Consider the following 23,937-nt stretch of genomic DNA (forward strand, 5'->3'; position numbering starts at 1 on the left):
TCGAGGTGTGTATGTAGTCCATTCAAAACTCTAGCAAAAACAAAGAAACTCGGTCCCTCTATTTCCACAAGAAGGTCTCTATGGACAAAAATGACATAACACTATCAAATATCAATAGAATGATACATGGAAGAAATATGATATGATATGATATAAAAATTGATGGTGGAATGATGGCGCACGTGACAATAACTACAGTAGAGGAGCGTCGGTCACGTGCGAAAGGCTGGATTGCCTCAGAAACGAAGAAGAAGAAGACGCTCCACCACTGCCTAACTAGTAACAACAATCCAAAAAACTATATGATTTATATAAATTATGATATCATGTCACTACCAGATAAGTTTCCCATAAGAGTAAAAAAGGTTTTAAAATAAATAATTACAGTGACGATATAGTCTGTGCCATGTGTTGAATTTCTTTGGGGCTTGGTGCCCATCTAAGTGGAACCTTTGACTGTGTGAAGTTTTTTTACGATTCCAAGACAGTCAAACTTTGACCAAATATTTCTATTTACGTGTGTCCGATTTATAACTTTGGTTACAGCTAGGAATTTGGATAAGTAATTTTTTTTTTTTTTTTCCGAATAATGTTTGATGTGTAACAGACTAACAAGTGGTAGGTGGGAAGCATCATGGTTTTAACGAGAGAATATAAAACTCTATGAATATGTTTTATTGTTTTTGTTTATTTTGGAAATTTTAGTATTGGTTTTAAAAAACTTGATAAAATATCTGTTTCCATTCATTTTCTTTAAACTACTAGTAAAAAAAAAAAAACTACTAATAATATTTTCTCTTGGTGATACTTCATGCTATATCATAAGCAAATATAATTAGGAAAAATTAGATCTTGAAAATCATTAGACTTAAATTGCTACTATCATTAAATGTGAATGCATCAATTTGTAATGAAGATATATAGAAGAAAAAAACTACAGAATATAATTTGTAATGACAACATATAAAAGTGATATATATATATATATATATGTATTGATTTATGTTTTAAAATATTTTTATAAACTACTTTTTTTTTCATCATATTTTTATAAACTAATTTAAACAAGTGTTTCTTGCCCAAACATATAAATGGTTAGTGTCTCTGTCTCCCTCAAAAGATCTCTTCTACAGTATAAAAATAAAAAAAAACTTTCCCAAATAGTCATAACTCTTACGATTATTGATAAAATGTATTCAAAAATGGTTCGTTGAAGGAATAGAGTACAACAAAATTATCAGCCACCTAACTCTTACGATTCATATCCGTTGTGTTAGTTGTGTACTGTTTGCAATTTACATTAACCATTAATGTTATCGACAACATTTTCATGTTTGATTCACTAAGCTGAGTAGTAATAGTAAAAAAAAGTACATCACAGCTTATCCGAACTTATTAAAAGAAGTCTTGAAACTCGTGTGAACTCTAGTTCACGCTTTAGAGTCACCAGCCCACTTCTACAATGAAACTGCTCATTTAATTGTTACACATACCATTTTTTTTTTATCTCATCTAACTTGTTTGAAGGAAACATTATATGTATATATATATGCCATTGAATTATAACAGCTAACAAGAAAAACGCAAATAGTTCGTGCTTGTTGTGTTGTGTAATTGATTAGAATATTTATTAGATGAAGAAGACAAGAAAGCAATTCCCATTTCGTCACAAACAACAACAAGAGGCTTTGCCATATACTATTTATTACATTTTCTTCGAATTGCTACACATACACATACAAGAGGCTTTGCCATATACTATTTATTTGTAATAAAATAAATAGTGTTAACATTGCGGGTGACTAATAATGGGCCCAAAACTAATGGTAATGTGAGACCCATCAATATCGAAGCGTTTCTACAGGCCCATTAATGTATGAGTGACCCATTTGTAAGTGATAGCTAAACTAGTAAAGGTAGCTGATCTACTAATTAAGGTCCATGCTATAACAATCTCTTTTTCTTTATCAATCAATGCTAAGATTGTCCTCATTGAGTCATTGTTACTCCAAAATATACGAACAAAAAAGTGTATCCAATTCATTGATTTTCTACAACGACAACTCCACAAGTGTTGATTTGATGATATATAAATTAGCTAAACAATGAATAGAATGCCAGTTGTTTAATAGACCACGTTGAACATAACACATTTTTAAATCAAAACACAATAAATTTGTTGATTTAAAACATATATTTGATTTTTATTTATTTCATTGGAATAAATTAGTTTTTAGTGATGAAACTGTTAAAGGCCTGATTTTTTGTTTTTCGTTATACTTTTCCCTTATTTGACATATTAGCAATCGTAAGAGAGAAAGTGTCCCATGAACTACATGAAGAGGTCAGCGTGAGCGTGCCAGCAACTTAAGACATTCGTGACCAAGTAATCTATCAAAATAGCTCTATTATTTTTTTGGGGCTGAGTCAGCGAGTAATAATTTCGTTATTAAATTACCGCTTTCTCGTTTGTTTAATCATACTTTTCGTAATACTATATGGTTAAATTGTTAAGTTGTCGCAAAAAGGCAATGTGACGTTTGTACACAACATAATCGAACAAATGAAACAAAAAGGTATTACCATAACCTATTATTACCTATCACAATCTTACCTAATGTTTGTCGGTCTTTGAAATGGTTCAAAATTTATATGACTAATAATAAGTTTATTTTTGGTATTCTTTTTTTTTTTTTTTTTTAAACTATTTTCTTGACCAAATATTCAAACTAATCACATGATTTAGTCTTGAACAAAATACAATATATCTTAACTTGGATGTAGATATTATGTTGTGATAAATTTATGAAAACGAAACCATTAAATCATTACATGATCATTTCATGATAAGAATATAAACATAGTCGAGCTCAACATTTATTTAGCTGACTCCTTCTGTTATTAGTAGGATATGTGTTTTATACACATAGTACATGACTAGGATCTGACACTTTTGGAATTATAAACTATGTCTAATTTATTTTCCTTGAAAAATAATTTAGGGTTATTTAATTGCGCTGACATCTAACATGGTATATTAATTTGAACGGTTCAATTCACACATGTATAATATTCTAATTAAATGGAAGAGACTTTTATATTAACCAATATCAACAACGTATTATCCACAATGCAACATTATTATCCTGCTTTTTGCCATCTTTTGCGAACCGCTTGGACCGTACACCAACCCCAAAATATGGTGGTTCAAATACGGTTTGCATTGTATTTTTTGTTGATTTTCTAAACAATGTGTGGATTAATTTTAACTAGTATACAATTATATCTAAAAAACTATTTTAAGTATTAAAAAAAATTATTATTATTTTTCTTTTTTTTTGACAAAAAAAAAGTATTAAAAAAATTACTCAAAATTGGAAAACTATTTTATCCATACCAAATTTATTAGTATAATTCAATTTTTATTTTATTTATTTCGATTATTCTATCCATAATATACTAACCATAACACTTACCTTGTTTGTTTATCCGATTTACTTTAAATTTACACCGTCCAAACCATTTATCCAGCCACATCTTAAAAAAAATAATTTTATCTAAAAGTGTGTACCTTTTCCAAATACGTCGTCGCCAACAACTATACATGGATAATTAAATAAAATAACAGAACATTTGGATAGAGGTCAAAATTTGACTATTATTTTTTTTTTCCATTTTTTAGTTGTTTATAGACTTGGATATAATGTGAACAAAGTAGGAAAAAACTAAAATTGGATAGAATAAAAAAGTGAGTGATTAGGAAAGTTCGTCCGACGTGTATATGAATCAGCAAAACACTTATCATGATCCTCTCTGTGGGTCCCATTTCGACGTGTTTACACAGTTCACATTTACGATTTTCCAATAAATCTTAAATGTTTTTTTTTTTTGCTAATCATTTAATTAATTTTAATCAGACAATATAAATAGCAGTGTTCAAGAAAGCGCTAGGCGCTAAGCGGGCGGTGACCCAGTGCCTAGCGCCTAGAACGCCTAATCGGAGCCTAGGCGATTTTTTAGGCGGTTTAGACGTTTATAACATAAAACATTATAAATATGATATTATATATAAAAGTTATATAAAATATTTATATAAAACTAAAAATTATGAAATTATAAACAAAAACTAAATAAAACATTTATTTATATTTATATTAAACAATATATGAATATTTATAACTATATATATAAATAAAACTCTAATTGAAATTGAAAAAATACATTAAACAAGTTCTATGTAATTTTAGGCGGTCAAGGCGGTTATCTAGGCGTCGCATGAGAGCCTAGCGCCTAGTCGGGGCCTAGGCGACCGCCTAGACCGCTTTTTAGAACACTGATAAATAGTCTCCCGCTCGCTTGCTCTGTTCTTTTTCTTATTTTCCTTTCTTGAAAAACAACAACACAGCTCATTTTCTCCGCAGTTTCGTTTTATCTTCTCGAGAAAATTTCCATTTTTGCATCAGAAGAAAATCTTATCACCAGAGGATAATAATAATCAGAACAATCATAGTTTTAGTGGTGATCTCTGCAAGTGAAAGTTGAACAAATTTATAAACTGATCAATATTCGAATTCAATTCAAAAATCTGTAAGTCCTGAATATATATTTTCGTGTTTTTTTTCTCTTTCCCAAAGATCTATGAAATCGAAACTCTCAATATTTTGGAGTTTTTTAAATACGTTTCTCTAGAATTTTCATTCAGATTTTATAGAACAAACGATTCTGAATCTGATTTTTTTCTTTGACTTGTTACAGAAGACAAAAAAAAAGAATGGAGAACATTGACGATTTCTCACCGGAAAAAGTCTCAGGACCACCAGCACCACCAACACCTCCTCCGGTAAAATCAATGGATCTGTTTATGCAAAGAAGCAATAGTTTTGTTTCTAAAGCTACAAGAGATTCATGGGATCGTATGTTTGATGGAGCTCATGGAGCTGATGTTTTGATTCATACTGATCATAATGGTTTGATTTACGCGCATTCTAATGTCATCGTAAGTTCTCTAAACGATATACTCAAATACTCGGAAAATCAGTTACTAGTTATATTGAATCTTAATAAGTTTATCTGTTAATCTTTAATTAGGGAATGGCTTCAGATGTAATCAGAGGAATGATGAAGCAAGATAAGAGAAAATCTCATCGTAAATCGATTTCAATCCTCGGTGTCCCTCACGATGCTGTTCGAGTTTTCATTCGATTCTTATACTCTTCTTGGTTAGTAGCTAAGTTCTTAACAAAAAAAAAATGTGGATTTTATAAGTCTTTGGCTATAAACATACTTAACGTTTTGTTTCTTGCTCTGTTTGTGTAGCTATGAGAAACAAGATATGGAAGATTTTGCAATGCATCTTCTTGTGCTATCACATGTCTACGTGGTTCCGCATTTGAAACGAGTGTGCGAATCAGAATTCGAAAACATTTTGCTCAACAAAGAGAATGTGATTGATGTGTTTCAGCTAGCTCTTCTCTGTGATGCTCCTCGTCTCGGTCTTCTCTGTCACAGAATGATTCTAAAGAACTTTGAAGAAGTTTCTACTTCTGAAGGATGGCAAGCAATGAAAGAGAGCCATCCTAGACTTCAAAAGGAGCTTTTACGCTCTGTCGCTTACGAGCTTAATGTAATTATACCTAATCTTTGCAACTTTCTTTACCCTAAAAGATAAAGGCCTTTGTACTTAGACAATTTTCTGATGATTTTTGTTTCAATTTTTGTCTTTTGCAGAGCTTGAAGCAAAGAAACAGGAAACAGAAAGAGATACAGACATACACACAGCTATATGAAGCAATGGAAGCTTTTGTTCATATTTGTAGAGATGGATGCAGAGAAATAGGTCCAACAAAGACCGAAACCCCGCATGTCTCGTGTGGATTTCAAGCGTGCAACGGTTTAGAGCAGCTATTGAAACATTTGGCGGGATGCAAACTAAGATCAATCCCTGGTGGTTGCAGCCGTTGCAAGAGAATGTGGCAGCTTCTTGAGCTTCATTCACGTATTTGTGTAGACTCGGAACAATGTAAAGTCCCTCTTTGCAGTAGTTTGAAGGAGAGGATGAAGACACAAAGCAGGAAAGATGAGAAAAGATGGAAACTTTTAGTGAAGAATCTTTTGAGCACCAAGAGAATTGGAGGATCGCCATTCTTTTTGCAGGCTATTGATGTTACTTTATGACATTATATTATCGCTTTTAGATATAGAGATTGCATATTTATACATTGTACATAGGTTGCAGATTCTTTGTAAAGATAGATCCGAGGTTCAAAATTTCAATGTAAAGCAACCTCTCTTCCAAACCTAAGATCCAATCTTTGGCCCATTCAATCACGGCCCATCAATCCCGGCCCAAAACCGGCCCGGTGTATCTGATTAGGGGGATTATAGAAAGTGAGCTCTTCAATGTTCTTCATCATCAGTAGTTACAGTTGATTGAGATGAAGCTTCAATTGTTTCGCTTCCCTCCAACACATTTTGAGTTTCCTCCATTTTCTGCAAAACCAAGCTCGCTTATAAGCACAATGAGAAGAATATGGGCATGTAAATATCTCAGGCCGCATCCGATCGGAGAAGAGAATAAATCAAAGCAAGACCTACAGATACTGAACCACACAGAGCCGGCCCATGGCACAGGCCCATGAGGCAGTGGCTTGTGGCCTCAAATATTATAGTTAATTTGCGGCCCCATATTTCTGAGAAGTTCCTTTAGTCTAGTGGTCTGCTCTCATGTGTATAATGTCCCATGTCTCGGGTTCAAGCCTTGGTAATAGCTTTTTTTTTTTTTTTTTTTTTTCCGTTTTTTAGAAATAAAACGAAAAATAATATTAAAAAGCTTTGTGATAAAAAATAAAACGAAATTTAATTTACTTAAACAAAAATTATAAAACAAATATTAATCAAAAAAAGCAATAAACCTTAAAACCTAATTAAGACGTCGTTTGCTCTTCTTCTTCCTCCTTGGTCTTGCAAATTTGCAATCGTGAATCGTTCTTCCCTTCGACCTCATCAATCTCCATCAAAGCAACAATATCAGATTCATCTTTCTCTTTTTTTCACTTTGCTCAGACTTGAGTTTTGAATCAATTCAGGTTTGTCAATTGATTTTTTATATGCGTTTAAACATTAGACAAACAACTTTCTCTCTACGACTCTATCTCTTCCTTGTACAGAAAGTCATACTAACTATTGATTTGTTCAATGATTGCAGGAAGATGACTTCGAATCGAATAAGACACTAGCCAGGAGGAGCATCAAAAGTAAGAAAAAAGAAGAGACAAGAGAAATTAACAAAATCAATGGAAAACTCGATGTTGAGGTATGTAAAAAAATCTGAAACTTCTAAAACTGATGAGCCTTTAGAAAAAGAGATCAATATGAGTAGTGAAGAAGCTGGTATTTCAGAAACTTGTGAAGATGAAATTGGTGAACATGGTGATGAACACGAGTGTGGAGAGAAAAAGAATGAGAATGCGAATGAGAGTGATATGGAGATTGAAACTGAGATTGAGAGTGATAATGGGAATGATGAGAAACTTGATTATAAAAGCTTGATGAATGAGTTTGCAGGAAGAAATGCATTGAGAATTGTTAGATTTGAAGAATAATATGCTTTTTTTTTTAATATAAATATGAGGCAGCCTTTTTTTTTCCTTTGATTGTGGCCCTCATAAACGTTGAGCCGGCTCTGGAACCACACACGGTCTTTTAGGTTCTCGAAAATCCTATCGTTAACCGAACAATCTTTTCAAGGAAAGAGGATACCTTTTGATTTAAAGTATGAGTGTTCATTAGCTCATAGAGTTTACGCATCATCGTCTCATGTTCAACCTGAAACAAAAGATAAAATCACAGGTCTTAAATTACACATCACAAGCACATTAAAAGAGTTTCTTTATTCATAATACCTCGAGTTTTTGGAGTTCTTGCAACATGGTCTGATGAGCTTCTTTGAGTAATTCCTTCTGTTTCTCCAAATGCCTTTTTGACAATCAAAAACGATTTAGGTTAACAACAGGTAACTACTAAGTATACAGATTGTGGGTGACAAAGAAGCTAAAAATTTCATAAATGAGAATTACTTTAACACATCATCGGTATGCTGCGGTTCCATCCTCACAAATATTGAGTTTTCTTGCAAATGAGAACGTTGTTGTTCTTGACCTCGTGATCGTTTAGGTATTCTACGGAATTAAATAGAAAGTAAATCCGATCAGCAACACAAATAACTCCAGTATAACTAAAATCTCCCAAACAAAATAGTTTCATTCAACTAAACAAGATCATACTCCACATTGAAATTATCTGATATGGGCATAATCAGACATACAGGTAGATCATAGATTCAAAATGGATTCAAATTCACTGCTTAACTCTACAAACCAAGGTGTTAAACAATAATCAGATAACACACTTCAAAAAGAAGACTCTTTTACTGCCACAAAAAAACGCATCTCTTGATGAATCTCAAAGGACGGAAAAACATAGAGATGGGAAGATTAAAGAACACAGAGAAAAATCCAAATAGTAAGTGAACAAGAACGACAGGACACGAAAGTTTTTTGTTTCGGAAAAAAAGCAAAAAAAAAAAGCGGTTCTAGGAAAAGGAACACCTGACTTAGACAATTCATCGAGCACTTAGTGCGCAAAACCTAAAACCTCTCTTCAATCACAATCTACCAATATCAACAATACCTTGCAATAAAAATAAACAAACCCACTAAAACTCTAATCGCAATTCACGATTTTATCACCCTCAAAGACCGAATTTAGAACCCTAATTATCGGAGAATAAAGCTTGTAAATTGGATCGGAGAATCTTTACCTGAAAAGAAAAGATATTTCAGGATCGATGTAGATTGGTAGAAGAATCGCTGTTCACGAGAGCGAAATTACGCGAAGAAGATCGATTCGGAGATTTCACTTTTTTTTTCTATTTTATCGATTTTGAGAAAAGGAAAATTACCTCTTTTTATACCTCTCGCTCTCCTGTCCATTGCCGCCAAGAAGCAAAACCTCTGTCAGGGCCAGAAGATTCCTCCTCTTATGTTTTTTTTTTCGATTTTATCAAAAATTTTAAATATTTAAAATAACAAAATAATATGTTTTGCCTAAAACTAAAATCACAATAGTAATATATTGACAATATGTATAATATAGATTCGTCAAATTTAATTTAATTTAATTTATGGTTGTATATACGTTTAGTTGGTTTATTGACACGGTCGTTTTATTTCGAAAACGAGAAAATAAAAAGAAATTCATTAATCGGTACACGGTGATATATATTAGCATCGATGAATTGTTTGCATGTAATTAAATGCATTCGAAACTTGATAGGATTGAGTTTATATTACGAATTACGATTGAAAACTATATATATCCAACTCGTTTGGATTTATGCATGATATGTAGTTGCCCATCAATTTCTTTATCAGCATGCACACATTGCATATTGGAGTCCCATTATTACTTTCTTTGTTTGTCCTGTATTCTGTCACTTCACACGATCGAAAAAAAGAAAAGTAATTTCCAATACAACTTGATGCTATAACCTGTATAAGTGTATAGTAAATACCTTTTTTCTTGTAGTCAACTTAAGCATATAGGACCGGAGAACTCAACCAATTAACTCCAATATCGTGGAACTAGACTGATGATATGAAATATAAAGTGGATTTTGACACCTAAACGTTTGATGCACACATACTCTCGACAACACTAAAAACGGTAAAACTACAATATCTTATTACTACAGTCTACAGGTGATCCTATATACAATTAACAACAAAACAAAAAAGGAGTAATATAGGTTTTTTGAATATATTTATGAACATTCAACGATTTAAATTTAACAACTATCGAACCCGATTTGCATAGATTCCATGAGTATGATCACTAGCTTTGATCCCAGACAATTTTAATAAGATAAGAATAAGGATTTAGTACGAAATAATATAATATAGAACATGACTAAGGGGATTTGGGGGAAAAGAAAAGATAAAGGCTGGCTAAAAAGGGGAATGCATGGACCACGTTTTGGTGGTTCCCATAATCACACGAGTACTCTCGTCCATATATATTGTAATTAGGTAACATGTAGCTTTCGACTTTCCTATCGATTCAATACTTTGGGAAAGAAAATTCTGATAAAATATTATGTTGATTTTAATCATTTCATTTTCTAAACATATAGAAGAAACTACATTAACCGCATTCCTGGAAAATATGATTTGAGATTCAATAGATATAAGGATGAATAGTAAGCTTTTTTTTTTGTGTGGGCAAGATGAATAGTAAGCTAAACGTAGTAAGAGTAGCTATATATGTAAACTCATGTGCTTAGAGTTCAATTATAATTTGGAGAGAGGTATTATTATTTTTTAATTCATGTCCTAAAATTAGGTGAGTTTCATATCGTTTAGAAATAATATTTCGAAAGTAAAAAAGAAAAAAATAATACACAAAAGTGCATTTTATATTTAAAGAGAATCGTCATCATTAGCTAATGTTCCTAATGGTGTTTTATTTATTAGTTTTGCGCATTTCGAAATTTATGCCACTTCATTCGCAATCTTAGGCCATGTGCTTTGTTATAACCACACGAATATTTCTCAGATAATCGCTCTGATAATTTATAAAGTTGTTCATGTTTGACCGAAAAATAAAAACAATTGTTGCATATTATATCTAGACTCAATATCAAGACTTGAACTATTGGTTTGCAACTTCGCACAAGAGAACAACTTGTATGCTATCTCAATCATGTTGACATCCATTCCTATATGATTGTAGTTTAAGTTAAATTTAGACAATTTTTAACCATCTAATATCTTAGATTAAAGTATTAAAGTAACAACCGTTTTTAATTTTCTTGAGGACAAAAAATGTTAACGACCAACAACAAACTATAATATAAGGACATATCTGAATTCGAATTTAACTCTTTAACCAACGGTCAAATTTTTAGTTTTGTTCTTAATAACACTCCTAAAAATTTAGATGTCGATCCATATATATATATTATCATTCAACTATCCATGGATGACGTCGAAACATTAACTTTATCACTCAACTACTAAGATCATAATTAGTAGATGCTAATCTGATCAAGGACAACCAAAGAAACAATAAAAAAATTGGAAGAGGCAAATCTATTGGATAATGTGAATAGATTCGTGAGATGTATAAAAACCATGTGAAGATGAAACAGCAATGAATCGAGTCATCGACTTCAAACTTCTTAAAGCTAGCTTGCATTCATTGGATTCTTATTGGCTACCACATGCATCGCACCCTTTGCCATCTAATAATCTACTAGTATATATCCTAATCTTTGAGGATCTACAAAATTAAATTTGATGTGAATCTAATAATCAAAAAGATATTCTGCAACAACCCAAAAAAAAAAAACATATCTTTAAGTCCAAATAGGTTTGGAAACTCTTTGACTTTATTACTTATATCAATATACTTGTTTGACTCACAAATTCACACGTATATATAATGTATACACAATGTTACAATGATCCTATAGTATCCATAAGATTCGTAAAGTAGGAGAGATTGCTTAATGGTAAGTTATTTAAAATAGTTTATCAGTATTAGGTTGAATTAGTTAAAAATATTTCAAATTACGGTTAATCTAAATATATATATATATATATATATTTTGGTATTAAAACTAATAAATATAATGTAAAAAATGAAAAAGAAAAGTGGAGAGAAAAAGAGAGAGAGAGAGAGAGAGAGAGATAATGAAAAGGAAAGGAGAAAACATATCCTGAAAAGAAGGTAAGTTTGTCTGAAGAGAAGGGGGCACACAAGTAAGTGCTTTGTCAGATTTCGCGTGCCAAATTTTCTTTCTCTTCTTCTTCTTCTCTCTTTCTTTCATTCACAGTGTTTTTTGGATCCTTCCGCTCCTTTCTTTCTTTGATTTTCTCAATTTCAAAGAAGAAAAATATCGATTTTTATTAAACGAAAGGTCACTGTTTGATCGTCAAAGTAGAATCTTTTATCATCAACCTGATCTGGGTCGTGCTTAACTCTAAGAGAGGAAAGGCTTTCTGTTTTATAGCGCATTTTGCGTTCTTGGGTTTTTAAAGTCGAAGAAGAACAACAGCTCATACTTTTTTGATATTTTCTGGTTTCTGCGTGGCTTTTTCTTTATACACACAAAAAGAGAGATTTTAGATTGTTGTGGTAGTTTAAGAGAAGCTTCAAAGAAAACTGAAGCTTGCTTCTGAGAAAGACTTAAGCCAAAAAAGGTATACAATTTTTTGCTGTATTTTTCTTTGTATTGAAGTGTTGCAATTGAGGATCTTAGGGTTTTTAAAGAATCGAATCGATTCTTGATGTAGAAAGAACTCAACTTGTTGTTTTATAATTTTAGTCCTCTTGTACCAAAAACGATCTCTGCCACTAGTGTCATGTTTTGTTTTTGTTAGATTCTTTTTTAGCAAACATACAAAAAAGATTTGATTCATCTTGTCTATTGAATAAGTGGCAATCTTCAGTTTTTTCACTGTTTTTTTTTTTCTTGATTATTGCAGGTTTACTACTAAACGACGACGCTTTTGCAATCGCCACCACAAACCTACAAAAAGATTCAACCTTTGGATTCGTTTTACTTATGGAAGACTAAAAAAAAAAAAAGAGATAAAAAAAGAAAAGGGTTTCACATGTTTCTGTGTTTGTGAATGTGTGAAGCACTTAGAAAACAGAGAAAAAGAATTTGATTATTTTAAACAAAAAAGAGTTTATCTCTGTCTCTGTGTGTGTGTCAGTAAATTCGAGCTTTGAGTGGGTGTTTTGTGCATCTCTAAGTTTTTCTCTTTTATATAAAATTTTATTTCTTTTTTCAATGTTCTCTTTGAGATGTGAGATTGGTACTACTAGTGTGATCTCTCCTTAAGTGTGTAACTCAAGAAGCATTTTGGGGAGTGAAAACACAAGTTGAGTCTTTTTTTTCTTTCTGTGGTCTCTTCTTCTTCTTCTATCAGATTCTTCATCATGAAGTTCATGAAACTTGGATCCAAACCTGATTCGTTTCAGTCTGAAGGAGACAATGTTAGGTTTGTGTTCAAATCCTCATCTTTACCATTCTTTTTTAGGTTCTTGGTTATTACAATGTTGGTTTTGTCTGAAATCCAACTTAGATAACCAGCTTATAGATCTCAAAATGTCAAATTTGTCATCTTTGTTGTTGTTTCTTCTGACAGTTTACTTTGTTAATCTCTCTGTTCTTTAAGGTATGTATCAAGTGAGTTAGCAACAGATGTTATTGTCATCATCGGTGATGTCAAATTCTATCTTCACAAGGTACACATTTATAGAGAGATATTCAAATCTTTTGTTTATCTTTTTGTTGTGTTTTGATATGAAAGTTTGATTGATCAATCTTTTGTTATGTGTTTTGATATCTTCAGTTTCCGTTGCTGTCTAAAAGCGCGCGGTTGCAGAAACTAATCACAACATCAACATCATCATCAAATGAAGAGAACCAGATTCACCATCATGAAGATGAGATTGAAATAGCAGAGATTCCTGGTGGTCCTGCTTCATTTGAGATCTGTGCTAAATTCTGTTACGGAATGACGGTTACTCTTAACGCTTACAATGTAGTCGCTGCTCGCTGCGCCGCTGAGTTTCTTGAAATGTATGAAACCGTCGAAAAGGGGAATCTTGTTTACAAGATTGAAGTTTTCTTGAACTCAAGCATACTTCAAAGCTGGAAAGATTCGATCATCGTGCTTCAGACGACGAGAGCTCTGTCTCCATTCTCTGAAGAGATGAAGCTAACCGGGCGTTGTCTCGACTCGATCGCTTCTAGAGCTTCGATTGATACTTCGAAAGTCGAATGGTCTTATACTTACAGCAAGAAGAAGAATCTTGACAACGGAATGAGGAAACCGCAGGCGGTTCCTAGAGATTGGTGGGTTGAGGATCTTTGTGATCTTCATATTGATTTGTATAAACGAGCAATCTCTACAATCGAAGCACGAGGGAACATTTCAGCTGATGTTATCGGAGAAGCATTGCACGCGTATGCGATTAAAAGGATTCCAGGGTTCAGCAAAAGCAGTTCAGTACAGATCACTGACTTTGCGAAATACAGAGCTTTGGCTGATTCAATTATTGAGCTGATTCCTGATGAGAAACGCAGCGTTTCTTCGAGTTTCTTGACTAAGTTATTACGAGCTTCGGTCTTTCTTGGTTGTGATGAAGTAACCGGGTTAAAGAACAGAGTTGGTGAGCGGTTAGATGAGGCGAACTTAGGCGATGTTTTGCTCTATGATGTTGACCTGATGCAGAGCTTAGTTGAGGTTTTCTTGAAATCCCGGGACCCGAGAGAGGATGATTTAACCGTGAAAGCATCAGTTGCGAAACTTGTTGATGGTTATTTAGCTGAGAAATCAAGGGATTCCGATAATTTGTCTCTTCAGAAGTTCCTCTCACTCGCGGAAATGGTCTCGAGCTTTCCGAGACAGTCTCATGACGGAGTTTATCGCGCCATCGACATGTTTCTTAAGGTAAAAGAAACAACTCAGTCTAAACAAAGTTTTCATTTACATTTTTTCGGTATCAACTTGATATGGCTTTGGTTCAGATTTTCAACAAAGCATTGGTTTTTCGTCGATTTATTTGCCTTTCAGCCCGATTTTAAGATCATAAGATCGGATCGAACCCTTCATAGAAGTTAGAACTCATCTAATAAGATTTTTGTAAAATCAAGATTTGATCAAGTAACTAATCAAGATTTTGATATCCTGAAACTATCTGTCATTCAGGAACATCCAGAGATGAACAAGAGCGAGAAGAAGAGAATGTGCAGGCTAATGGACTGCCGAAAACTATCAGCAGAAGCCTGCGCTCACGCGGTTCAAAACGAGCGATTACCAATGCGTGTGGTGGTGCAAGTTCTCTTCTTCGAACAAGTAAGAGCCAACAACAACGGTTCATCATCAACCGGAAACAGCACCCCAGAGGTTATTCCGGCTTCAAGATCAACAAACACTACCGATCAAGAAGACACAGAGTGTTGGGACACAGATGATATCAAAGCTTTGAGAGGTGAGTTAGCAAATCTAAGACTCGCAAAGAATCAACAAGAGAACAATAACAAAGGCAAACTGATAAAAGGAGGAGGATTAGGAGTTTCTAGAGTGTTTTCGAAGCTTTGGTCTGGTAAAGAGAGAAGTGGAGATATGATAAGTAGCTCAGGGACTTCAAGTCCTGGTTCTGTTAATGATGATTCCAAGTCTTCTTCTTCCACAAGCAAGAAGCATTAGCAGGAGAAGCAAGGAAAAGAAGAATTAGGTTTGCGAAAATGTTCATCCTATTACTAACTTTTCTCTCTTTAGATCCAATTTCTCAGTTGTTACCATTTTCTTTCCTTTGTGGTTTTGTTCTTCCTTAGTAGGTAATGGTTTATTTTTTTCTGCTTTGTTGTCACTTGTTACCTTAATATGGAAGTGTTTAAAAACAAAACAAAAATGGTTCTTGAATAATAACAAGGAGAAATTTAGATTCAGTAGTAACTTTTGAATTTTAATTTTCAAATATAGTGTTTTATGACTATCCATTAGATTTAACCTAATTTATCCGAAAAATGCTTTGCAAAACCTTTATTAATAACTACAATTATTTTTCAAAATACATTAAAACTTTTTAAAATTTTTTTTTGTCAAAATCTTGATGAACAGCGCCAAAAATTTTAGAAGATTAATTTGTTAATTTGGACTTCCGTACGGATAGTATCGAGACTTCTATAAGACTGGACTACGGCCCAAGTCGATATTCCATATCTCTCTCATAGACTTTTTGACAACGGTACTCTTCTTTCTTTTTTTATTGAGGAAATCTAAAATAACGATTTTTTTTAATTAATTACGAGATTTTGCCATTTTTTATAATGTCATTTGTGAATTTTACTATTTTTTAAATAGTTTATAAATTTTGCTATTTTTCAGACTCCAAAAATATGATTGAACATGCGTTTCAATCATTATGTTTGAGTTTAGTCAGTTCTATTTGTTTTTAAGGTTTAGTATTTGGCATAAAGTATGTATATTTGCCAAAAGATCATAAATACATATAATTTTTAAATGTTAAAAAATGGCAAAATCCGTAAACTATTCCAAAAATGGTATTTTCGTAAGTTTTTCCAAAATAATGGTATTTTAGATAATAATCCTTTTTTTATATGGAAACTCCGTAAAAATTTGGATAAATGACAAATGCAGCACGCTTTTAACCGTCTTTGAATTAAAATGAGGAGAGAATTTAACAAGTTTCGTCGGAGAAACCATAATTTAGACCGACAAAAAATGATACTTTAAATTGACTTGCCCACCGTCATTGTGCAGAAAATCTTCTTCGTCGTTTTCTCTTCTTTAAATTAAAAAATAAAAGAGTTAAAAATATTGAAATAGCTTCACTAATGTTACATCATTTTCCTTACGGACGCACTCGCATAATGAATATTCCATTCGAATAAATATATATCACGCCCGGATTTTTGTGGGGGATGGATGAGAATGTGATGTTTGGGTGTTGAACACGCCCACAATTTCTATGAATTCATAAATAATATTTCTCATCTTTTATGCAAATATTGATTGATTTTAACGTTTAATTACAGACGTTATTATTATCCTAGTGCTTTTGTGGCCTCACGTCTATATATATACGGATCGTTGATTTAATTCAGAAGAAATTACCAGTCTCAATATGTTGCATTAAATCTACTTGTGAGCTTTATGTATATGTGCTTTAGGATCCTTGCGAATCACATGATCGTCTACTTGAGAACTCCGTGAAGAGTATCACCTAACTTCCATTAGTTTTTCCTTTTATTAGCTAAAACAATTAAAAGTATATGTCCGTGAACCACAAGATGTTCCGCAACTAATCTTCTTCGTTGCCTGTTACACATCCTTACATGTATTGGCAACAAATGCAAATGTAATTAAAAAACTCACGACACTAAAAGCCAAACCTACGGTCAACATACACACACATGTATACCAATCGTTATAACATAAATGATAAATCTAATCCACAAGCACAAAGTATCACTCCTCGATCGAAGTTATCCACATGTCTTATTATGTGATGGTCAAGACCTTATAGCATAAACAATTTCCCTGACTCGACCGGTGCTCTCGACTCGACAATACCTCTTTCGGACAAGGACACGTTCTCAAACCCGATTCAAATGTTTCATCATGATATAGCTTTGCTACCGCAAACCAACAAAAGAAACATATAAATCTATCAGTTGAACATCTTTGGGACCATATTTGGAGAAAAAGTGTGGTCCATAACATTGATATTCATGTCATTTACACGTAAGATTAGCGATATCAAAAGGTGTTTTTATTCTCCTATCTCTATCAATGATCAAACTCGAATTAGCAAAGTACTAAGAACCAAAATCTCCCACCTAAAAAGTACTACTAAACTAACATACATCATATTTTATTTACTCTTATGAAAATATGCCTCTTTCTCTTAGTTTATAGCTATTGGTAACATCTTCTCTCATTGTCATAATTGTTCGTTTATCTCCAAATTATCGTCTTAACAGAGACACATTACATCATTCTATTTAAAAATAATAATCAGGTCGGCGGTTTTAGTTTGGCCAGAGAAAAAGTATCTTAAAAAGCTAGATCCATTTACAAGACAAGAAGACACAAACCCAAAAGTAGGAGATATTGCCTCTTACCACTAATTTAACACCCACAAAAACAAAAACAAGAAAAGCAAAAAAGATTACCAAGGAAAATATCAAAATGTTTAATTCTAAAACTTAAAGACCCTAATAACAGGATCTAAAGTCTAATAACTTATAAGAAAAAAAAAAAGTTTAAAATTCTCTAGGGTCTACAAAAATTGAAAGGCCAGGTGGCGATTTAGTCCAATCACCAACAACACCATCACTATAATCATCGCCAAGCCGTTTAATACACCAAAGATCCTCGGCACACGATAACACTTTCCAATGTGGTATCCCTCGCCGTAACGGCTCTTCTCCGGCAACTTCCGCCGCCACAACACCACAACCTCCTTCTTTAGCCAAGTTATGCGCGTGAGCACACAACGATTTCACCATCTTCACCGCGCGTGGACCTTCTCCTCCAATTCCATACATAAAGTGAAGCCCAAAAGGCTCAAAAACAGATGGTATCGAAGGGAGTTTCAAAAACGGCAACGTTTTATCAACCACTCGCGTCGTTTTAGCCACCACGCGTCTTAATCTCGACGCGCCACGTACCTCTAACCGAAACGAGTCTTTACAATTCCACACGCTTAATACGGCCCAAGACTCGGGCGGGTATTCGAGGAATTTAGCCGAACCGGGCCATGAACCAGACCCGGATCCATAACAGCTTCCACGTGGCACTGCTACGAATGTCCCGAGCGAGAGTTTGTTATTGAGAACAGAATCAATATCCCGCGGGAAAAACTCTGTTGTGCTAAACCGGATTCGGTACAACGTCTCAGCATCAACCGGGTCTAGTTTAATAACCGTGACTCGCCGAGAGACATTAACTCGATGAGCGTAAACCGGATTAACCAAAATCGACGGCGTACGAAACTCAGAATAACCACATTTTCCGGTGAACAAATTCACAGAAGCTTGATTATCGTTCTCAGTAGCAATATACGAATATTCAGCACCGTTTTGTCTAAACCATTCCTCCATCATCTTCACGAGCTTAAACCCAATCCCTTGTCTCCTGCAAAAAAAAAAAAAAACAAAACTAGTTTAGTAATAAACCAAAAATCTCTAATAATTGCGTGATTAGTAGTGAGAGGAAAACGGAACGGTACCTGTGGAAAGGAGAGACACGAAGGCCCAAAACGTAAGCGAGTTTAGTGTAAAGAGGCTTAACGACGTCGTTTTGGGATTTAGTATGATTTAAATCGAGTTTTTTGCCACATGTAACGGTTTTGATACATCCTCTAATCATGCCCACTATCTCCTTCTTCTCCGTACCCATCTCAGCCACCTGTTACAATCCCATCATTTCATTTTTCCGTTATTATTTTTTTTTTTAAAACTTTTTTTGTTAGTTACTCGCGTATCATTTGGTTGCAAAAAAATAATATAAATGATGAGACTTTTGATCTTATCAAGAATCGGAAAAAAATAGAAATGATACCAAAAAGATAACCAACTTTAAATTGACTATGGAAAATTGATTTTTTGGATTAACGAAAGGTTGAGAAGTTGGTGTTCTCTGTCTTTTTTTCTACTTCTAGGCTCATAAAACAGAGTTGTTGAAGAGAGACATAAGTAAAAGAAGAATAAAGATTTGTGGAATTTGTTATTACCAACATGAGATAGGAAGGTGAATGTCGGATCCTACAAATCGGGTCACCCAAAAGGTCGGTGAATAGAGAAAGCTTGCCGCTTGGTCCGACCTCACACCGTCGCTCCACGTCCTCCACGCCGGCTAAGTCTCGGCTCGGGTCGTACTCTCTAACCACCGTCATGTTTGTTTCTTTAAGAGAAAGATAGAGAGATAACAAAAACAGAGTAAAGAGAAAGAGAGAGAGAGATAGATTAGAGTTAGAAGAAGAGTGAAGTAGATAGGGTTTAATATATAGAGAGGAAGGTGAGTGTGGAAATGAGAGAAGTGAGGAAGATTTATTCGGGAGGATAGAGAAGCATTTATAGAAACTCTATATATAACGTGAGGTATAAGTAAAGAACAGAGAAGCTATGAGTTTATAGGATTTGGATTTTAAAGGAAAGAGAAATAGACTTTTTTTTTTTCCCGGCTACTTTTTTATTTATGATGAGTTTTAAAAGTAGGAGAAGGCGAGGAGTAGTTCATGATTGAAAGAGGAGGTTTAAAGTTCTTCTCAATCCTCTATTTATTATAGTCTCTACAGTTTCCATTCTTTTTTTTTTATAATATACTAATATAAATATTAGCTAGTTCTAAATGATAAGGTCATCTAACCAGATTTTAACTGATAATTGAAGGGTTTTTTTTTGTTTTTTTTTTTTTTTGTTTAGGGAAGTAGACAATTAACCTCCCCAGTATGATATTCGATTGGTAATCATAACCTTAGTAAAACAGTAAAGAAGAAAATAAAATTTGGTTTAAACGGGTAAGAAAATTTGTTCACAAACCAATCCTTGTCTATGATCTCATACTTTTGTTTGTTTCGAGTCCGTAGATCTCACTTTTGTCAAGCTACTTCGTTTGCTGTCTAGGAAGTTAAAGGGATCGGTTATATATATATATGCTCTCACACTTTTTAGTTTACTTACAAATTACTAACTAAAAAATACGAAGACAATATATCGGATATACATACTCTCTATGTTTTATAAAGAATGTCATTCTATCATTTTTTACACAAATTAGAAAAAATAAACAAATTTCATTTTTATCTTTATTAATATATTAAATAATATCCTCTTTCTAATTAATAAGCTAAAATCGTAGGGATAAAAAAGAGAACTAATCTTTAAAACTGCATTGAAAACACAAAACGACTCTCTTTATGAAATGAGATTAAAACCTTAAAACGACACTATTTATAAAACGGATGGAGTATATACTCTTGCATACAATAAATATGAAATTAAATCTCTCATAATTATAGACATTTAATTTTTTTTTAGTAAATTTTGAAAAATAGTGGGTTGGATATATTAATGATGAGTAGAGAGATTAATGGGTGATTAAGACGAGCATTGATGTGGAAAACTTGCCCAAAAGGAGAAGTTGTAAGTGGGAGTGAGAAGTTGAAAATGGCGGCTATGTCTGCGTTAACTCATTATTATTATGGTTTCTTTCTTTCTTTTTTGGTTTTTCTCTTGTTGTATTTATTTCCCTTTCTAGTTCCTCCTTTGCCCATAAATTCACACTTATTAATTCATGACTCTGATGCATTGCACCATCCCCCAAGTAATCATTTGCTCTCAACCCCATCTGTAAAACTACAATTACTCCATTAACTGTCTATCTACCAAATTACTCGTAAATGTACCGTATATCTAATTTTGCAAGAGGAAAAAACAGTAACGTAAAAATAAGAGTTAAAAGAGAAAAAGAAAATTGTGTATAATTAGTTTTCGCTTTACAATGTAAAATATTTTATTGAAAAATTCTGATAAAACATCTTACTAAAATTAACTGCAAATATGTTCAAACACTAGTAGGCTAAAAAGAAACGAAGGAATCCATTTAGAGGAAGAAAACAAATTCCTAAAGGTCATGTCTATCGTATTCTTATTTTAAGGGTAGTTTAGTCCTGCAACACATGATGATGTATATGACAAATGATTATCATATATATGTACGCATTCTTTAATATACTCCACTTAGATTTGATTATGTGAAGCATCGTCACTATAATCACCAATTATAAAGAAAAACAAAACACTTCAATTCAATACTGAAAAGCCGAAAGAAATATCAACCGTCAGATATTTTTGTAGTTTTTCTTCTTTTTTGCTATAGTTTATAAATTTCTAGGATGCATCATTGCGATACGTAACAACTAACAACAATTCTAACCGTATAACTTCTAATTTTTTTTTTCAACTGTATAAACTTTAGATAACTTTTCATTGTAAATTATAGCTTTTATATAAAGCCGTATAATCAATTAGTTAGAAATTTTTGTTTTATTGTACAATAAATTCAAATAAACATAATGTTTGTTGACAAAAAAAACCATGGTTCAGTGGTAGTTGAAAATTGGGGAAAAATTTGAAGGACCAAACCTAATTCGATCTACGTTGGAAACAAAAAGCACATCTGTGTGGAAAGTCTGGGTTTAGGCCAAATACTCAAACAGTTTATCTGTTAGTCCGGTAACAGGCGATTTGGGTACCCCTGATATTAGTCGGAAAGCATTCCAAACTCAAGATAAATAGTGTGGTGGCCATTCAGGGAGAAGTCCACTCTGAAATACTTCAGTACGTTTCTACCGGGACTGACCGGATAAGCCGATAAGGTTTATAAAAAAAAAAAAACCATGTTCACTGGTGTAATTTGGAAACAATAAGCCTCAAATGATCTTTTCGCGTCAGCATACTTCTCGAAGAACAATTTTTTTTTTTTTTTTTTTTACTATTTATAAAAAAAAAGGAACAATTTTATAAATAGTTCCACTTGATATTTGATTGTGTTGTAAGTGGAAACTAAGCAAGAAACACCACCACACGCACAGAAATTAAACAAATCATAAACAGAAAAATAAACGGCACACTTGACGTGGCCCGTCAAAATATATAACATATAGTTCAGGTTGGTAGGTGATTAATTTTGTACTGATTATGACATTGTCAAGCACTATGTATATTTCAAGAATTAAAATTTTCAACATGGAATTATCATAGTCTAGTTGAGCCGTGTACAACACAATGGGTCATTATTAATTCTAACTAGTAGTTAGGAACATACAATCTGATTAAACCAATTCAGATGTATCAAATTGGATTGAATCTATACAAAAAAATGTCGATATAAAATTGAACGTAAAGAGAGTAAACTGATTCAAACAAAGATATATATTCACTCTGTTTTTTCTTTTCGACATCGGCACTCAAATTCAGGATTTGGTCCACTTTCTCCTATAATGACATAATGTTTTTTTAGTGTAATCGGTTGAACTATCAACGATTATCATTATTTGATTGAAACATGTATTTTGTAAGTTTATATCTGAAAAATCGTGGTCAATAAACAGTGCTTAACTTAAGTAGACACCAATATAGTGATGATGTTTTAGTTGGTTACATAAAATAATGGGAAAACGACCTGTGTCCCCCTAGTAAGTTTCACATAGTATCACAACTACACCGAATTCGGATCTCGATCGCTGTCCACACAGATTAAAAGTTACACTCATGTGTCCCCCCAAATCAAAACTTCAAGACCGCCATCTCCAAAATTTTGATTTTCGTGGTTTATACTTGGTTTACTGTACCCAAACCACCATTAACCGCGTAACAAAGAAAATAAACCGGATTTACCCATAAACCAACCCGATTACAACCCGATTACAACCCGAGAATTTAAAACCCCCAATTCTCAAAATCCCCAATTCCCAGAATCCCTAATTCTAAGAACCTAAGAACCCTAGAAACTCAGAAAACTCAAATTGGAGATTTCAACTGATGGATTCAAATGAGTTGGAGCCGCCGTCGTCTGATGTTGTCGTTCATCACCAGCCTTCCGAGTCTGTTCCGCAAGCAGAAGAAGGAGAAGGAAATCCAGAACCAGACATTGAACCCGACGATGAAGACCCACTAGAGCGAGACCAGTTTGAAATCGAGAAGGCATTTACGGAGTTTAGAGACGAGCCTTCGATTATTCACGACGAGTATCCGGATAGTGACAGTGATGAAGATGACGAAGGTGCTCGGGGGAGAAAGCGTGACAACATCAGCCGTGGAGTTGGGAATCTGTACTATCACCAGACATTCTTCAACAGCATTGCGTTTAAGGAAGCTGTACTCGACCATGCCTTGAAGACAGGATGCAACATTGCACAATACAGGTATGATCAAGATAAGATTGCCTTTAAGTGTGATGGGGATGGATGTATCTGGCGGATCTATTGTTCTATCACTAAGAAATGTCGAAAGTGGAGGGTTAACGTGTTCAAGGATGTTCATACATGTAATCCGAATGGAGATTGTGAGATGCTGAAGGTTCCTGTCATTGCTAGGTTGTTTTTAGATAAAATTAGAGAGGAACCTGAGTACTTTTTGCCTAAGAAGATTGAACAAACCATTAAAGAAAAGTGGAAGATCACTGTATCTAGGCCTCAATGTCAAGCTGCAAGGAGAAAAGCATTGAGTTGGATTGAGAGAGAATATGATGAGCAGTTTGCAAGGCTCCAAGATTATGCGGCAGAGATACGAGAATCAAATCCAGAATCGACTGTTGCAGTTGAAACTGT

General features: G+C 33.5%; 4 protein-coding genes and 1 long non-coding RNA gene across 10 annotated transcripts; 3 read left to right on the forward strand and 2 right to left on the reverse strand.

The window, feature by feature from the left end:
- Window positions 1-4,356: 4,356 nt before the first annotated feature.
- LOC9305051 (BTB/POZ and TAZ domain-containing protein 5) lies at window positions 4,357-6,301 on the forward strand. 2 transcript variants are annotated; one of them, XM_021019507.1, is made up of 5 exons: window positions 4,357-4,587; window positions 4,759-4,996; window positions 5,089-5,219; window positions 5,317-5,623; window positions 5,728-6,301. In XM_021019507.1, the coding sequence occupies exons 2-5, from the start codon at window positions 4,772-4,774 to the stop codon at window positions 6,172-6,174; spliced, it is 1,110 nt and encodes a 369-aa protein (XP_020875166.1). In that variant the 5' UTR covers window positions 4,357-4,587; window positions 4,759-4,771; the 3' UTR covers window positions 6,175-6,301. The 2 variants fall into 2 exon arrangements, with proteins under 2 accessions (XP_020875166.1, XP_020875165.1); XM_021019506.1 differs by having other exon boundaries at window positions 4,358-4,587; window positions 4,756-4,996.
- On the reverse strand, window positions 6,164-9,035 carry LOC9303012. Of its 5 annotated transcripts, none has more exons than XM_021019508.1 (6): window positions 8,960-9,008; window positions 8,819-8,867; window positions 8,076-8,177; window positions 7,902-7,974; window positions 7,759-7,824; window positions 6,164-6,489 (listed from the first exon to the last, which is right to left on the reverse strand). In XM_021019508.1, exons 1-6 carry the CDS (start codon window positions 8,988-8,990, stop codon window positions 6,397-6,399), a joined length of 414 nt encoding a protein of 137 aa, XP_020875167.1. In that variant the 5' UTR covers window positions 8,991-9,008; the 3' UTR covers window positions 6,164-6,396. The 5 variants fall into 5 exon arrangements, with proteins under 5 accessions (XP_020875167.1, XP_020875169.1, XP_020875170.1 ...); XM_021019509.1 differs by lacking the exon at window positions 6,164-6,489 and adding an exon at window positions 6,871-7,007 and having other exon boundaries at window positions 8,960-9,029; XM_021019510.1 differs by lacking the exon at window positions 8,819-8,867 and having other exon boundaries at window positions 8,960-9,035.
- On the forward strand, window positions 7,007-7,598 carry LOC110226801. Its single transcript, XR_002330714.1, has 2 exons — window positions 7,007-7,312; window positions 7,399-7,598. It is a non-coding gene; the product is annotated as an uncharacterized LOC110226801 (long non-coding RNA).
- A 2,682-nt stretch (window positions 9,036-11,717) lies between the features above and the next one.
- LOC110226616 (BTB/POZ domain-containing protein NPY5) lies at window positions 11,718-15,526 on the forward strand. Its single transcript, XM_021018686.1, has 5 exons — window positions 11,718-12,260; window positions 12,546-13,067; window positions 13,245-13,314; window positions 13,422-14,525; window positions 14,784-15,526. Exons 2-5 carry the CDS (start codon window positions 13,006-13,008, stop codon window positions 15,282-15,284), a joined length of 1,737 nt encoding a protein of 578 aa, XP_020874345.1. The 5' UTR covers window positions 11,718-12,260; window positions 12,546-13,005; the 3' UTR covers window positions 15,285-15,526.
- A 2,083-nt stretch (window positions 15,527-17,609) lies between these two features.
- LOC9305052 (probable N-acetyltransferase HLS1) lies at window positions 17,610-19,842 on the reverse strand. The gene is made up of 3 exons (XM_021020004.1): window positions 19,339-19,842; window positions 18,835-19,013; window positions 17,610-18,740 (listed from the first exon to the last, which is right to left on the reverse strand). The coding sequence occupies exons 1-3, from the start codon at window positions 19,498-19,500 to the stop codon at window positions 17,867-17,869; spliced, it is 1,215 nt and encodes a 404-aa protein (XP_020875663.1). The 5' UTR covers window positions 19,501-19,842; the 3' UTR covers window positions 17,610-17,866.
- Window positions 19,843-23,937: the final 4,095 nt, after the last annotated feature.

This window comes from Arabidopsis lyrata (genome assembly GCF_000004255.2).
Source record: "Arabidopsis lyrata subsp. lyrata unplaced genomic scaffold ARALYscaffold_7, whole genome shotgun sequence".
In the NCBI taxonomy this organism is placed as follows: Eukaryota; Viridiplantae; Streptophyta; class Magnoliopsida; order Brassicales; family Brassicaceae; genus Arabidopsis; species Arabidopsis lyrata.

What these genes read in the sequence shown, in the direction of transcription:
- LOC9305051 (XM_021019507.1), top strand. Translation starts at nt 4,772, where the DNA reads ATGGAGAACATTGACGATTTCTCACCGGAAAAAGTCTCAGGACCACCA. An exon ending in ACGCGCATTCTAATGTCATC is followed by an intron (nt 4,997 to 5,088) that starts GTAAGTTCTCTA and finishes ATCTTTAATTAG; the next exon opens with GGAATGGCTTCAGATGTAAT. An exon ending in CTGTCGCTTACGAGCTTAAT is followed by an intron (nt 5,624 to 5,727) that starts GTAATTATACCT and finishes TGTCTTTTGCAG; the next exon opens with AGCTTGAAGCAAAGAAACAG.
- LOC110226616 (XM_021018686.1), top strand. Translation starts at nt 13,006, where the DNA reads ATGAAGTTCATGAAACTTGGATCCAAACCTGATTCGTTTCAGTCTGAA. An exon ending in TCTGAAGGAGACAATGTTAG is followed by an intron (nt 13,068 to 13,244) that starts GTTTGTGTTCAA and finishes CTGTTCTTTAAG; the next exon opens with GTATGTATCAAGTGAGTTAG. An exon ending in CCATCGACATGTTTCTTAAG is followed by an intron (nt 14,526 to 14,783) that starts GTAAAAGAAACA and finishes TCTGTCATTCAG; the next exon opens with GAACATCCAGAGATGAACAA.
- LOC9303012 (XM_021019508.1), bottom strand. Translation starts at nt 8,990, where the DNA reads ATGGACAGGAGAGCGAGAGGTATAAAAAGAG. An exon ending in GAAATATCTTTTCTTTTCAG is followed by an intron (nt 8,178 to 8,818) that starts GTAAAGATTCTC and finishes TTAATTCCGTAG; the next exon opens with AATACCTAAACGATCACGAG. An exon ending in AAGAACTCCAAAAACTCGAG is followed by an intron (nt 7,825 to 7,901) that starts GTATTATGAATA and finishes CTTTTGTTTCAG; the next exon opens with GTTGAACATGAGACGATGAT.
- LOC9305052 (XM_021020004.1), bottom strand. Translation starts at nt 19,500, where the DNA reads ATGACGGTGGTTAGAGAGTACGACCCGAGCCGAGACTTAGCCGGCGTG. An exon ending in CACCTTCCTATCTCATGTTG is followed by an intron (nt 19,014 to 19,338) that starts GTAATAACAAAT and finishes GGATTGTAACAG; the next exon opens with GTGGCTGAGATGGGTACGGA. An exon ending in CGTGTCTCTCCTTTCCACAG is followed by an intron (nt 18,741 to 18,834) that starts GTACCGTTCCGT and finishes TTTTTTTTGCAG; the next exon opens with GAGACAAGGGATTGGGTTTA.